We start from the raw sequence: 12,278 nt of genomic DNA, 5'->3' as shown, positions 1-12,278 counted from the left end.
AGCACTCTAACAATTTATGAGCAATACATTTATGATGTAATTATGTAGGCCTGCCTACTTTTGAAAAACTACTGAATTCTAACATAGATGTATTCATTCACTTGTAGCCTATATAATATGCGATCTAGCAGAATAGTCCAGAAACATAATTTGGAATTATTTAAAAAGAAAAGAATGTAGGTAGGATGGAAAATAGATATTTTCATATGTTGCCCACTAATTTAAATTCAATAGTAAGTTACCGGTACATATGAAAAAATGTAAAGCTAATCTGAAGGACTAGGCCTATCTATGTGCAATTGTTTTTGTATTCCTTATCCTTTCAGGAATTTGTTCAGTAGTAATTTTGTAGTAGGCCTATTTTTACATTGACTGTGTTGATTTTTCTTTCAACGTGTTGTTTTATAAATATGACAAAATGTAGAGTGACGATAATCAAAATGTATTTGTACATTTTATGAGTAGATTGATTGATTGGTAATAGCCTATCAACAAATTAAAACATTTCTTACATGTAGGGCTTTTATTGATTGCACTGCAGCCTTATTCTACAATAAGGAAACTCTGTTTTTTCAGTATTCGATTTTTTATTCTAACATGAGTGAATAGAACATAGAGCAATAAATTGCATCATAGCCATCAACAGGAATTGAAGAAGCATAAAAAGTGCTGGTGTATAGTTTTACAAATTTTATACATTAAACTTGAAAACCCAGTAATGTTTCCAGGGTCCAATGAATCAATGAAAGAAATTTCCGACTTTAATAATATTTAAGAGGTTATGTTACAAGTTTTGATTTTGATTTTCGATCCAGCTTGTTGCTTCACGCACACGACAAGCTTGGTTTACTTGCGGAAATCCACCACCCCCGGCCGAAAAATTCTATTGTCCAAACGTTGGCAACTCGTCGAAAGTGGCATCTTTCTACAAAGCTGTAAATGATTATTTTGTCAATCAGTTCAGATTCATATTGTTGGTTGAATATTGTGGACAATATTATTAAGAATCATTGAATATTCTGATCACACAAAAATGTAATTTATAAATTGTTTTTTTTTCGAAGACACAACATGATTATTATGTATATAACTTATATTTACTGAACTAGTTGAAATCTATTGTTGGGTTCATTTATCTATTCAATATTAGGTTTTTAGTTGAATAGCAATAGCTTTATCAACGCTTAGTGATAGCTTTAAAAATAATAATTCTATTTCAATAATAATATTAACTTTTGTATAAGTAATAACTAGTATTCCATTTTATCCATCATATTCAACTATCAATTATTTCGAGTAACTGGTCAAGCAGTCAACGGTTCAGTCAATAGAATTTTCCTGTTGAGTAGAGCCAGGATGATGATCATTAATAATATTTGAATTACTAACTTATATAAAATAGATAACGCAAATTGACCACCTTTTCTGATCTGAGCCTATAAATATCTTAATTTTGTTTCCAATACAGTTAGATACTAGAAGAAGATTTAAGAAAAAATTATATTAACATTATGTTTCCATAAATTTGATTCCCTGAATATGATGGAATTCCCCAATAAGAGGATTTTACTAAAACTAATGATACTCTTATAATAAACACTTTTGATAGGCCTATTTACTTTTTAGCCGTTTTAATGTTACTACAAACTAAGAGGAATCACAAAGTAGGAGGAATCTTCTAGAGGAATCCTCTTCTCTGTGGAGGAATACAGGTTCAGTGCTGCCAAAAAATGATAGATGTAAAATAGGAATAGACCCAGTTTGTCTTTTACTGTTCTACTTTGGTTGCGTCCGTAAAAACTGACCATTTTTTTGGTGAGTGGTGGTTTTCATGGCCGGCGGAACTCCGGCGACCTGTTATCGATGCATCGATTTGTTCTTGGTATTATTATAATTAATTGTTCAGATTTATTTGATTGCATTTGACCATTTTTAACTTAAGGAAAAGGTACTTCAGTCCTGATTTAGGACTCCTGAACTTCCAAAGGCAATAACTACGAAATTATTTAGCAAGGTTAACATCAAATTTTACATATCTGCCTCTGCTCCAAGCTATAGTGAGGTCCACGTTATAATGGCAGTGGATAAAGATAGAAAAATAGTGATGCCGATTCTCTGAATTAATTAATTATATTTCTACACTGTCAAAAACATAATTGGTTTCGTTGTGGACCTAGAAAAGGATAGCACCACGGGCTTTGTCGAATGATAGACAAGGATAGCAAAACCAAAGTTGATCAAATACTGTCATTAAAATGTGGACCTCACTATAGTAACTGTCGTCTACATCTTGATATTGATGAAAATGTAGGCCTATTTTGTTTTAATTTAAATGCAAGAAAAAAACTCACATATTTTGTGAAAAAAATATGAAAGATTTTACAAACACAGAAAAGTAGTTCAGATTGAAGCTGATTATATTTGCATGTTGTTTCCACTTCATGTGCCCTTAATTTGTCTTCAAATTCTTGTAAAGTATCGGTGAATAGCATTATTAACGCGGTTATAGATAGCTAATACATACAGAAACATAAGTTATATATTGATTGTTGATTGTAATAACGAAATTGAACAAATCGATACATCAATATAATCAATACTTGAAGTTGTTTTCCATGATGAAACACTATATAATAACTTTGTTGAAGTTCTGACTCTGTGTTACTTGTAAATATTTGAAAAAAACACTTACTTTTGTTGGAGTATTGAGGAATGCATTTCACTCCTGAAGAGGAGCTTCATCAGCCTGACACCAGGGGCGCTTGCTCTTATGGGTTGGACTGTGTGGCCAAAATGTGGGAAAATATTACATTCGATTTGAAGTTAAGTTGATCATTTAATAAGTTGGATTTGTCATAGTGGAGGTGTTTAAAAATTTCGTATTGTTCTAGTGTGTTGAGTCTCTGGCTTTTTTGAAGAATGTGTAGGATTTCGATATCTGTTTGTATGTTTTTGTGATTGTGTCCTGTGGCTTGTAATATTACAATATTACAATACTTTGACACTTTTAGAATTTCAAATTGGGTGCTGTTAATGTAAATCAATTTTAATCAAACACAAAATATCGAACATTGATCTTTTATTCAAACATCGATATTCGATATCCATTCATAGTTATTTGGAAAAGATCCATTTTGGTTTAATAAATTATTAAAATACATTTGAGAAATATAAATTTATTATCAAATCTTAAAATGATATACAGCAATGACTTAGAGCTAACCTAAATTAATGAAACTCTTCAATATGTGTTTTACTTGGTGCAGTTGGCAATGCAAAACTAATTGTTTTGCATATCCGTTTTCCATCTAGGGGACTTTCTTTCCCTTCTGCCATGGGCTGGTCTCTTGAAATGTGCTCGTTGCAATGTTCTTTGATGAATTTATTTTAAAGTTTCATTTCTGCCAACTTCTTGAAACTTATATTAATTTTGTAGTAGATGTAAACTCAGTGAAAGCAATATATGCTACGAGTTCTTGTTTTTCTCTTGGTAATTTTTCTGTAATTCCTAATTTATAAGATGTCTTTCAACCTAACCTCCTGAGCACATTGTATGATTTTTCATGCATTAATGATAATTCTGGATTTTTGGTATGGTGTTTCTTTATTATTAGTAGGCCTATTATAAGTTTTTAGTGTTTGTCATGTTCGAGCTCTGTAATATGCTTTAAGTATTGCCTATTACATATTTCTCAGTTAGCCAAAATGTTTTCAAGTTATTATATTTTCCCTTCTCATATTAGAATTAGTTATGTTAGGATAAATTTATACAGGGCTACCCATGATTTATATAAAAGGAAACCGATGTCTTATCTAACACAAGTTTTGGCCCAACTGTCCAGTACAGTTTAATCACTGAAACACCCCAGGCTATTAAATGTTCTGCATAATATGTAGATTCTGATTTTGAATTTACTGCTTTTATGTGCTCATTGTATCTTATTTTGAAGCTACAGCCGGTCTGTCCAATATAGAACTTTGGGCATGTATTACATTTTAGTTTATAAATTCCTGTCTTTTCAAATTGTGAGCTGTCTATTTTTCGTGTTTTTAGTTGGGTTTTCAAGTTGTTGTTGGTTCTAAGTGCAGTTTTGTAGCCTGATTTTTTGAATATGTTTGCTATGGATTGTGATTTTTGATTGAAATATGTTAGTGTGACATATTTGTTGGGATTTTGGGGTTTCTGTGTCTTGTTTTTCATTTTTAAACTAAATGTCTTTAGGCTGAAATAGTTCTGGGTGGAGCTCTTGTGTTGATGAGATGATCAAACGACCGACGGGATTCGAACCCTCCACCAGGTAATGAATAAGGAAGCAACGCCTTGTTCCTCTCAACCGAACTGCCCGAATGATATTCTATCACAAACTTCGATTAGTAATTCACTATTAGTGATGCATACATAAACAATGGCAAGCAGTCTATTTTTGAGAACTTGAAAATAATGTTACTTGCACTTTTGTTAGCTAGGAAAACTGGTTCTGCCTTCCCAACTGAGACGTGTTTGATGCTATCCTAATTTGAAATGTTGCCAACCTTAGAGAAGAATGGAAATTATCCTCTTGGACCTTTCACAACAGAAGATAGAGTTTTGTTAGTGCCTATCTATCAGTTTTGTTAGTTCTATTGTTGGTGCCAATCAATCTGTCAGTGGGTTGTCACAGATTTGCTAGGGGTGTTTCTCTTCCATCATTCACTCATTGCAACAATGCAACATTCATTCAACAACTTCTACCAACAGTGTATTTGTAAACACTCTTTTCCATTGATCTTCTAGATGTGGTAGATTATCTTCAGTCATTCTATTCAAACACGTTTAGACAGTTACACTCAACCTAAAATATCGTTTGGGGTTCCAAGTCAAACCCTCCGTAGCCCTTGTATCATACAAGGGGCTACTGAGGGTTTGACTTCTTGTACCATTAAAAGTGTGCGTACTTCAGGTTTGATCATTTGAAAAAGTGTTTTGGAAGAAATATTTTAAATCTTAGAAAACCATTGCCCTTTTGCCATACAAATACTTCATCCAATGAAATTGTTTTCAAGTACGGTAGATTTGGTGAATGAAAACATCAGTTTGAATTGTTTTCCTGTCCATTTTGGAGTATATTGAAACTTGTTGACTGAATTCACACCTACCTAACCTAACCTACCGACCCCATCAGGCAGTACACCTGACAGTTCAAAGTGAAACTCTCGTGAGGTCCACGCAGTGGCGAAGGGTATAAGAGAACAGTGTTGCCAATTCTCTGCCTTGTATAGAGGAAAGCTGATAACGTAGATAAGGGCGATGCGGAATTTGAGCTTTTGCCGCCGACTTTTCAACACCAACCTTCCTCATCACATGTGCTTTCTCCTTATTTATCCTCTCTTTCTTCTTCTCCTATTGCTATGTTCTAATTCCTTCTTCTACTTCTTTTTCTTATATAAGATAACCTTGTCTGTCAAGGATAGAAAACCAATAACAGACAAGACAAGGATAGAAAACCAATGTTGATCAGGTGCTGATTTGATAACGTGAATCAGGAACAAGAAGAAGATCAAACGCCATGCTATCGGTTGTCCCATTGGAACGCTGTCTGCTAGAGGCCAGTTCCGCTAACAGACTGTAAAATTTTAAGACCTCTCATATCTCATTATCATCCTTTTCATTGCCTATACGCACAAGAACAGATATCATGTGGGCCTCATCCTCAACAAACTGAAGAATCTATCAAGAAAGAAAGTTCACATAATCGTGAACTGTTAATTAATCACTATAAGGTTCCACTTTACCTATCGTATCAAAGTAGAGATTACCTCCAATCAACTAACCAACCTATTTGAGTCCCTTCAATTCTACTAATAGCTAGCAAATTATAAGAAATGTGGGGAATTTAGAATTGAAGTACTGAATTACTGATGTTTCACTGAATCTTATCGACATAAGAATTACCTACAATCAACCAGCCTCAGTCTCATCTAGCCAAGTTTTATCTAGTAGCAGTAGGTGATGTATAAAGTAATGAGCTGATCAAGAAGATGTTAGAGTACCTATGTAAATTAATAATTAATTATTTAGGGAGCGATTTGACTTGGTGGTCGCGCTGTTAAGAATAAGTTCAGTTAGATAAGTTAAGAATCATGCGCCTGCTACTCCCTTTGGAAGGGTGACCACTAAAGCCAACAGCCTTCTGAATATGAGTTGTGAAATCGCTTCCCGGTGGTTCAAAACTCACCTAAAACTATACGTCCATTCATCTCATCTCTAATTATCACCCGCCTCATTACCCACACGCACGCCTAGAGCTCATGTGGGCATCACCCTCAGAAAAAACAAAATTAGGTATAAGTATAATATTGACTTTCCTTTCATTATAGCACAACGTGTACTACAATATAGAAATAAAAATAATCAAGTACTTTTTACATTTTATTAATGCACAACATGTTTCGACTCGTTGAAGCCACTTTCAAGCTTTTAAGCACATAATAATTATAAGAAGCAATTGGCTTGTCGAAAATTTGGACATGATGCGACGCGAGTCTGCAAGATGATTCAATACAATATATTTATGATCATATTAAAATGTTCACATGTGCTAGTTTCGTCTCAGTGTGAACATTATAATAATAATTTCTCTGGATGTTGGACGACACATCCAGAGGAGTTTATTCATAAATTCACACTACATATTTTTCATACATTCTCAATAATATAACAAATTCAAGGTTTACAAAATGATACCCCACTATATAATATATGAGTTGAGTTTATCATCAAATTAATACTAATTTATGCTACAACAGATAATACAAAAATTCCAAAAAATCTAAAACTATATCTATTACCCTGAGCATCACCTATAGTACAAAGATACTAAACCGAGGTACTATTTTCTACCTATAAATTACCTTATTTAAAAAGAATACTACTTGAATCCAAATCCTACTTACTAATTAGTTCCTCACTACTTTGTATCCCAATACTGAATAACCAATGTCTAATTTTTCTTTTGAAGCTATTGAAATTTTCCTCTCCTTTGATTTCTAATGGTATTCTATTAGATATTGTAGGCCCTAAATATCCTAGTGATCTTTGCCCAAATGCTGTATTCATTCTTGGTACTTCTTGATTGTAACGTTCTCTTATTCTAGTATTATGGCTATGATTTATGATATATGGTCCCTATTTTGATGTTTTTTCATATACCCTAATAACAACAATAATATATATAATTGCCTAACGCTGAGTACTCTATTTTCTATAAATAATTCTACAGTTGGAAACTGGATTTCCCTGTTTCCCATTATTTTCAAAATGCGTTTTTGAGCTTTAAATAATGGATCTATAAAACTGAAGTTAGCTACACCCCAAACTAACAGACCGTACCTTAAAAGAGATTCAACTAATGTTAAGTATACAGTTTTTAACATTTCTTTACGCCTTAATTGATAGAATTTGTATATAAGCTTTGTATTTTGGCAGTTGTATATGTTATGTGCTTGTTCCATTTCAATGAATCATCTACTATTATTCCTTAATACTTTATACTGTCAGAGCGTTCTATTAGTGGGCAATTACAATTATTGTTACTATTTCTATCACAATATTATGAAGCTTCATTGTTGTCATGAGTGGTTTTGTGCTATTTGTTAAAGAAAAAGCTAAAAATTTTGTTTTTTTTTTAATTTAATGACAATAAATTATTTCTTAACCAACTAGTGATTTCTGTGAGTTCTATCTCTGCTGTTTGGAACACTTCTTCCTAGTTTTTTCCTTGAAAAAGGAGTGCTGTATCGTCAGCAAAGGCTATAACTCTACCTTGAATTTGAATGGAGCACAACTCATTTGCAAAGATCGAATACAAAATTGGTCCTAAAACTGTTCCCTGAGGTATTCCAAACTTCATGGAACCCTTTGCACTCATATTTTATGGTTCTCAACCTTTGTTTTTTGCTTTCGATTGCTGAGGTAGGATCTGAACCATTCAAGTGGCACTCCTCTTATACCTATTGCCTCAAGCTTTTTTTATTAATAAGTCATGGGAAACATGAGTCGAAGGCCTTTGCTAAATCTAAAAATACTGCTAGACATTTATTCTTTTCCTCTAAATTGCTAGTTACAAATTTTGATAATTCTAGTACAGCTAATTCTGTACTTATACCTTTGCGGAAGCCAAATTGGTTAGGAGAAAGAATATCATTAATTTCTAAAAAACTTATTAATCTTGATTTAACTAGTTTTTCTAAAATTTTTGATACATTGCTAATCAGTGAAATAGGTCTATAATATGATCATAATGATAATAACTCGTCTATCAGACCAACGTCAGGTTGCGTCTCAATATGCGACCAGACTTATAGAATGTGAAAAGGTACTTAGAATGTGATTCTTATTTCATATCAGTATAATATGCATTACGATTTGAGCATTGATAAACAATAATTCAATCAACAGGAAGCAATGTAGTATAGCACAGATTTTTTTCAGATTATTTAGTCGATGGTATCTAATAGCAAAGAAAAATCAGGACCTCTTCATTTAATCTGGTAAGATATTTATCTCGGGCCACTCCCGTGTATCGGATGAACACGTTAAGGCGTCGGTCCCGGCTGCCTAAAAAGCAGTCATTAGGTCATGTCAGAGGCCCTGAAATTTATCAGTTGCGACCTGAAAACTCTGACACCAGACCAGAGCCAGTCAGGTCACTCGATATTATTATTATTTAATCTGGTGAACGAAATCTCGATAAGTCTTCAAGTGAATGCATTCACAGTCCTTTTCGTTTCGAGAAAATCTACTACGCAGTTGCCGGAAAAATGTTTTTTCTCCCTCAGGAAAATTGTTGCCCTCGGCTTTGCCTCGGCTTCAAACTTTTCCCTCAGGGAGAAAAAACAGTACTTTTCACTCTAGATATACAAATAACTATTTACTGGTAATATTTTTCAGTTTTTTGATTTTTATATTATCAACCTATTAAAATAAAAGAAGTTTTCTTCCTCTGGCTTTACAGCTCGACGTGAGCTTTAGCCTCTCGCACAAGAGCCCTCCACACATCACGGTCACATGCCTTTCGTTACCATGCTATTACCCCCATCTTTCGGAGATCATCCTCCACTTCATCACTCCATCGGTTGCGTGGTCTCCCCTGTCGTCTTCTGCCCTCCATCCTGGCCTTATAAATTGCTCTTGGCATTCGATGTTCTACTGCCATTCTCTCAACATGACCAGCCCAGCGCAATCTTTGTAATTTAATAAAACGGACCACATCCTCACCCCCAACAATTTCTCTTAAAAAAAAGTTTTATCCGTTTTACTTGATCATTCCTACAATATGAGGAGTGGTGGCTCAATCCTCGGTTACCCGGCACATAGACTAACCCTTCTGGAGAAAGGCCCCCACTATTGCGCAATAAAAATTATAAATAGACTCCCCCATAATTTTAAAGATTTTTCCAACTTTTCAAAGATGACCGGAAGGATAAGGAAGGTTCTGTTAAAAAGAGCGCCATACACAATGGATGAATGTGTGGATGTCTTGAGGGAAGAAAATTACATGTCATAGAATTATTACAAAATAAAAATTTCCTTTAAATCAACTGAAATTAATCGATATCTTCCAGGGGGTGTTCCTGAAGGCAGTGTTTTTCGTTGACGTCTCCTCCTTGCACTATTGTATTTTCTGTGTTTATTATCAAGTGGAAATTGAGTAAAATCGCACCAAATTGAAGGTATATTTTCAAAATTTTCTGGGGGAGGACTTCCCTTTCATGGGGGGTATTCCATACCACCACACCCCCCGGTGTCGTCCTTAAAGTTTTTCAAGTGCTTTCTACTACAATGTTATGATCCCCCCCCCGAATTTTTTTTCTGGCTACGCCACTGTTTCACTAGATCTCGTTCCCCAGATCTAATGAAGCATCTGTATTTTTGTTCTGTTGTGATGGTGATGTATTTTAGGTAAATATCCGTATTGAATGAAATCGACTTGATATTGTTATAATCGCTAATTTATTTATTAAAACAATTTGAGATACACGTATCGGTTGATAATGGTGTAACAGGCGAAAATATAGTGAGGCCCACGTTATAATGGCAGTGTTTGATTGGCAATGGTATTGCTATCTTTGTCTTTCATTCAACAAAGCGGATAGCGCTCTTTCTTACTTTTCTCTGTTGCCAGATCGTCTTTTAACAATGTAGAATTAATAATTAACAAAATATTTTATCTTAATTATGAAACTATTGACAAATATAATTTATTGATTGATAAACAAATATAAATTGATTATTGTAAACGAGAATGAACAGTTAATATTACATCAAAGAACCTGTATCAGCTACCGTCTACAGAAGGCATTGACAAGACAGAGGTTCGCCAACGTTTCTTTCATATCTTTCGTCACTGCCATTATAACGAGGACCTCACTATAGTATATCATATTGTTTCAATAAATTAAATTAGTTGTTCTGACAAAACTAAGTCGTTTTCATTCAAGAAATAATGGCTATTTTGAATTGCTTTAATATTATTTTAATAATGCATGCAAAAATACAAAATGATATAACTAGGAAAATTTTGATCAGAATTTTACAATCATTTATAATGCATTATAAAATGTATATGATGTAGGTCTGTATAATTACATTTTTCAGAGAATTAATAGAGAAAAATTAATATTTCATAAAAAGAAAAAATATTACATAAAAAAGACAGAAGAAATAAGAAAATGGATTTTTCATCTGAAACATACAAAAAGCAACACATTATTATTGATAGTATCCACCCTGTAGGCTACTGCTGAATGCTCTCTTTCTCTCTTCCATATCCTCTCATTCTCTCTCTTTATTTATAGAGTTGAATGTAGTAAGAAAAGTGGAGATATCTATTTTCAATGAGGCTATTCCAGGTGTAAAACTAATAGAGGAGATAGCTGTTGCTAAGGGTGTGACAGGCATGAATTTAGCTGTGATAGGAGCACAAGTTTTACAAAGTTCAAGGTTGAACATAGATTTCTCATCGCCAATGTTGAGATTAAAGAGGATGGTTTGCTTGGTTGGGATTTGTTATCCAAATTGTACGCAATTATCGATGTAGATAGGTGAAATGTGATTCGATCACATTTGGAAGTGAAAATAAAAAAATAAATCGGAAAATAATCATTTTTTCAATTGGCTGTAACTTTTGAACATTATTGAAATCATAAAATCGATTTATGGGAGCGAAAAGAGGAGAAAATTCTCAACAATATGACTACATTTTGGATTTTTTATCTGAAGTGATTCACAAGATACGCAACTTTGAATAAGCGAGACTGTGAAAATGATTAACGTATCACAATTTTTTCGCATAAAAAATCCGAAAAGTAGTCATGGTTATTGAGAATTCTCTCTTCTTTTCGCTCCCATAAATCGATTCTCTGATTCCAATACCGTTCAAAAGTTACAGCCAATTGAAAAAATGATTATTTTCATTTTCTCATTTTTCCCTCCCCCCACTACTAAATTTGAAAATTTCTAAGGAATCCTGTTAAAAATTAATTGTTCTTTCATGTGATGTATGGTTTTTCATCTATACTAGAAAAATATCCAAGTTGTATAGGGTAGAAGTGGTAGGTTCGCATAATTTTGAAACCCCTTAAAAAATACCCCTTTTTTGAAAATTCATAGCTCCGGAACCAAAAATGGTAGAATCCTGCGCGACCACTCATTTTATTGGGAATTTTATTATCTTTAATTTTGTAGAAAAGATTTTTCTCCAAAAACTAGAAGTTTTCGAGATTTAATGGAAAAATTAAAAAAAGTCCGAAATTTTAGGGGTTTTGGGGGTGAAGCCGCCCTCTGGCCTGTCAGCAAATTTCAGATTTGAATTCAGCGCCCCAAAATACAAATACAACCGTCGAGAAAAATTCTTTGGGGGCTGTTTCCTGGAAAACGACCATTTGACTGGACTAATGTATCAATTGGCCCACTTCCAACAACCAGGATTGGAAACAATGCCTTATGCTGAGGTCATTCAACAATATAACTTGACACGGTGTACCCCTACCCAACCGTCTGCTGAGTGATTAAGGCCGAAACTTTCTATCCAGTTTGTTTGTTAAAGAATGAACTCTCAAGCTAAAGCTGCATGGAAATGTGACAACTGCAAGCAGGATAAAAATACTTCAGGTCATTCGGATAATCACTATAAATCTTTCTCAGAACTAATAGAAAGTCTTCGAAGAGAAATAACTGATCTTGAAACCTCCTTCAACTCGAAATTGGACGAAGTCAACAAAACACTGAAAAATCTGAA

At 33.7% G+C, this 12,278-nt stretch overlaps 1 protein-coding gene across 5 annotated transcripts in view; it reads right to left on the bottom strand.

The window, feature by feature from the left end:
• Positions 1 to 749: 749 nt before the first annotated feature.
• The window catches only part of LOC120355228 (acidic repeat-containing protein-like), a 33,749-nt gene continuing 22,220 nt past the window's right edge, over positions 750 to 12,278 (bottom strand). Inside the window, exon 5 of one of the 5 annotated variants that reach the window (XM_039443565.1) lies at positions 750 to 933. Coding sequence is in view for 1 of the 5 variants with exons in the window: in XM_039443563.1 (XP_039299497.1) it covers positions 10,641 to 10,723 (83 nt within the window). In the remaining 4 variants the exon portion in view is untranslated. Of the gene's footprint in view, positions 934 to 10,493; positions 10,724 to 12,278 lie in introns of those variants that run through there. The other 4 variants (XM_039443563.1, XM_039443566.1, XM_039443567.1 and 1 more) reach the window with 4 other exon arrangements.

This window comes from Nilaparvata lugens, chromosome Y (assembly GCF_014356525.2).
Source record: "Nilaparvata lugens isolate BPH chromosome Y, ASM1435652v1, whole genome shotgun sequence".
NCBI lineage: Eukaryota > Metazoa > Arthropoda > Insecta > Hemiptera > Delphacidae > Nilaparvata > Nilaparvata lugens.
This window is presented reverse-complemented; position numbering and strand designations above follow the sequence as displayed.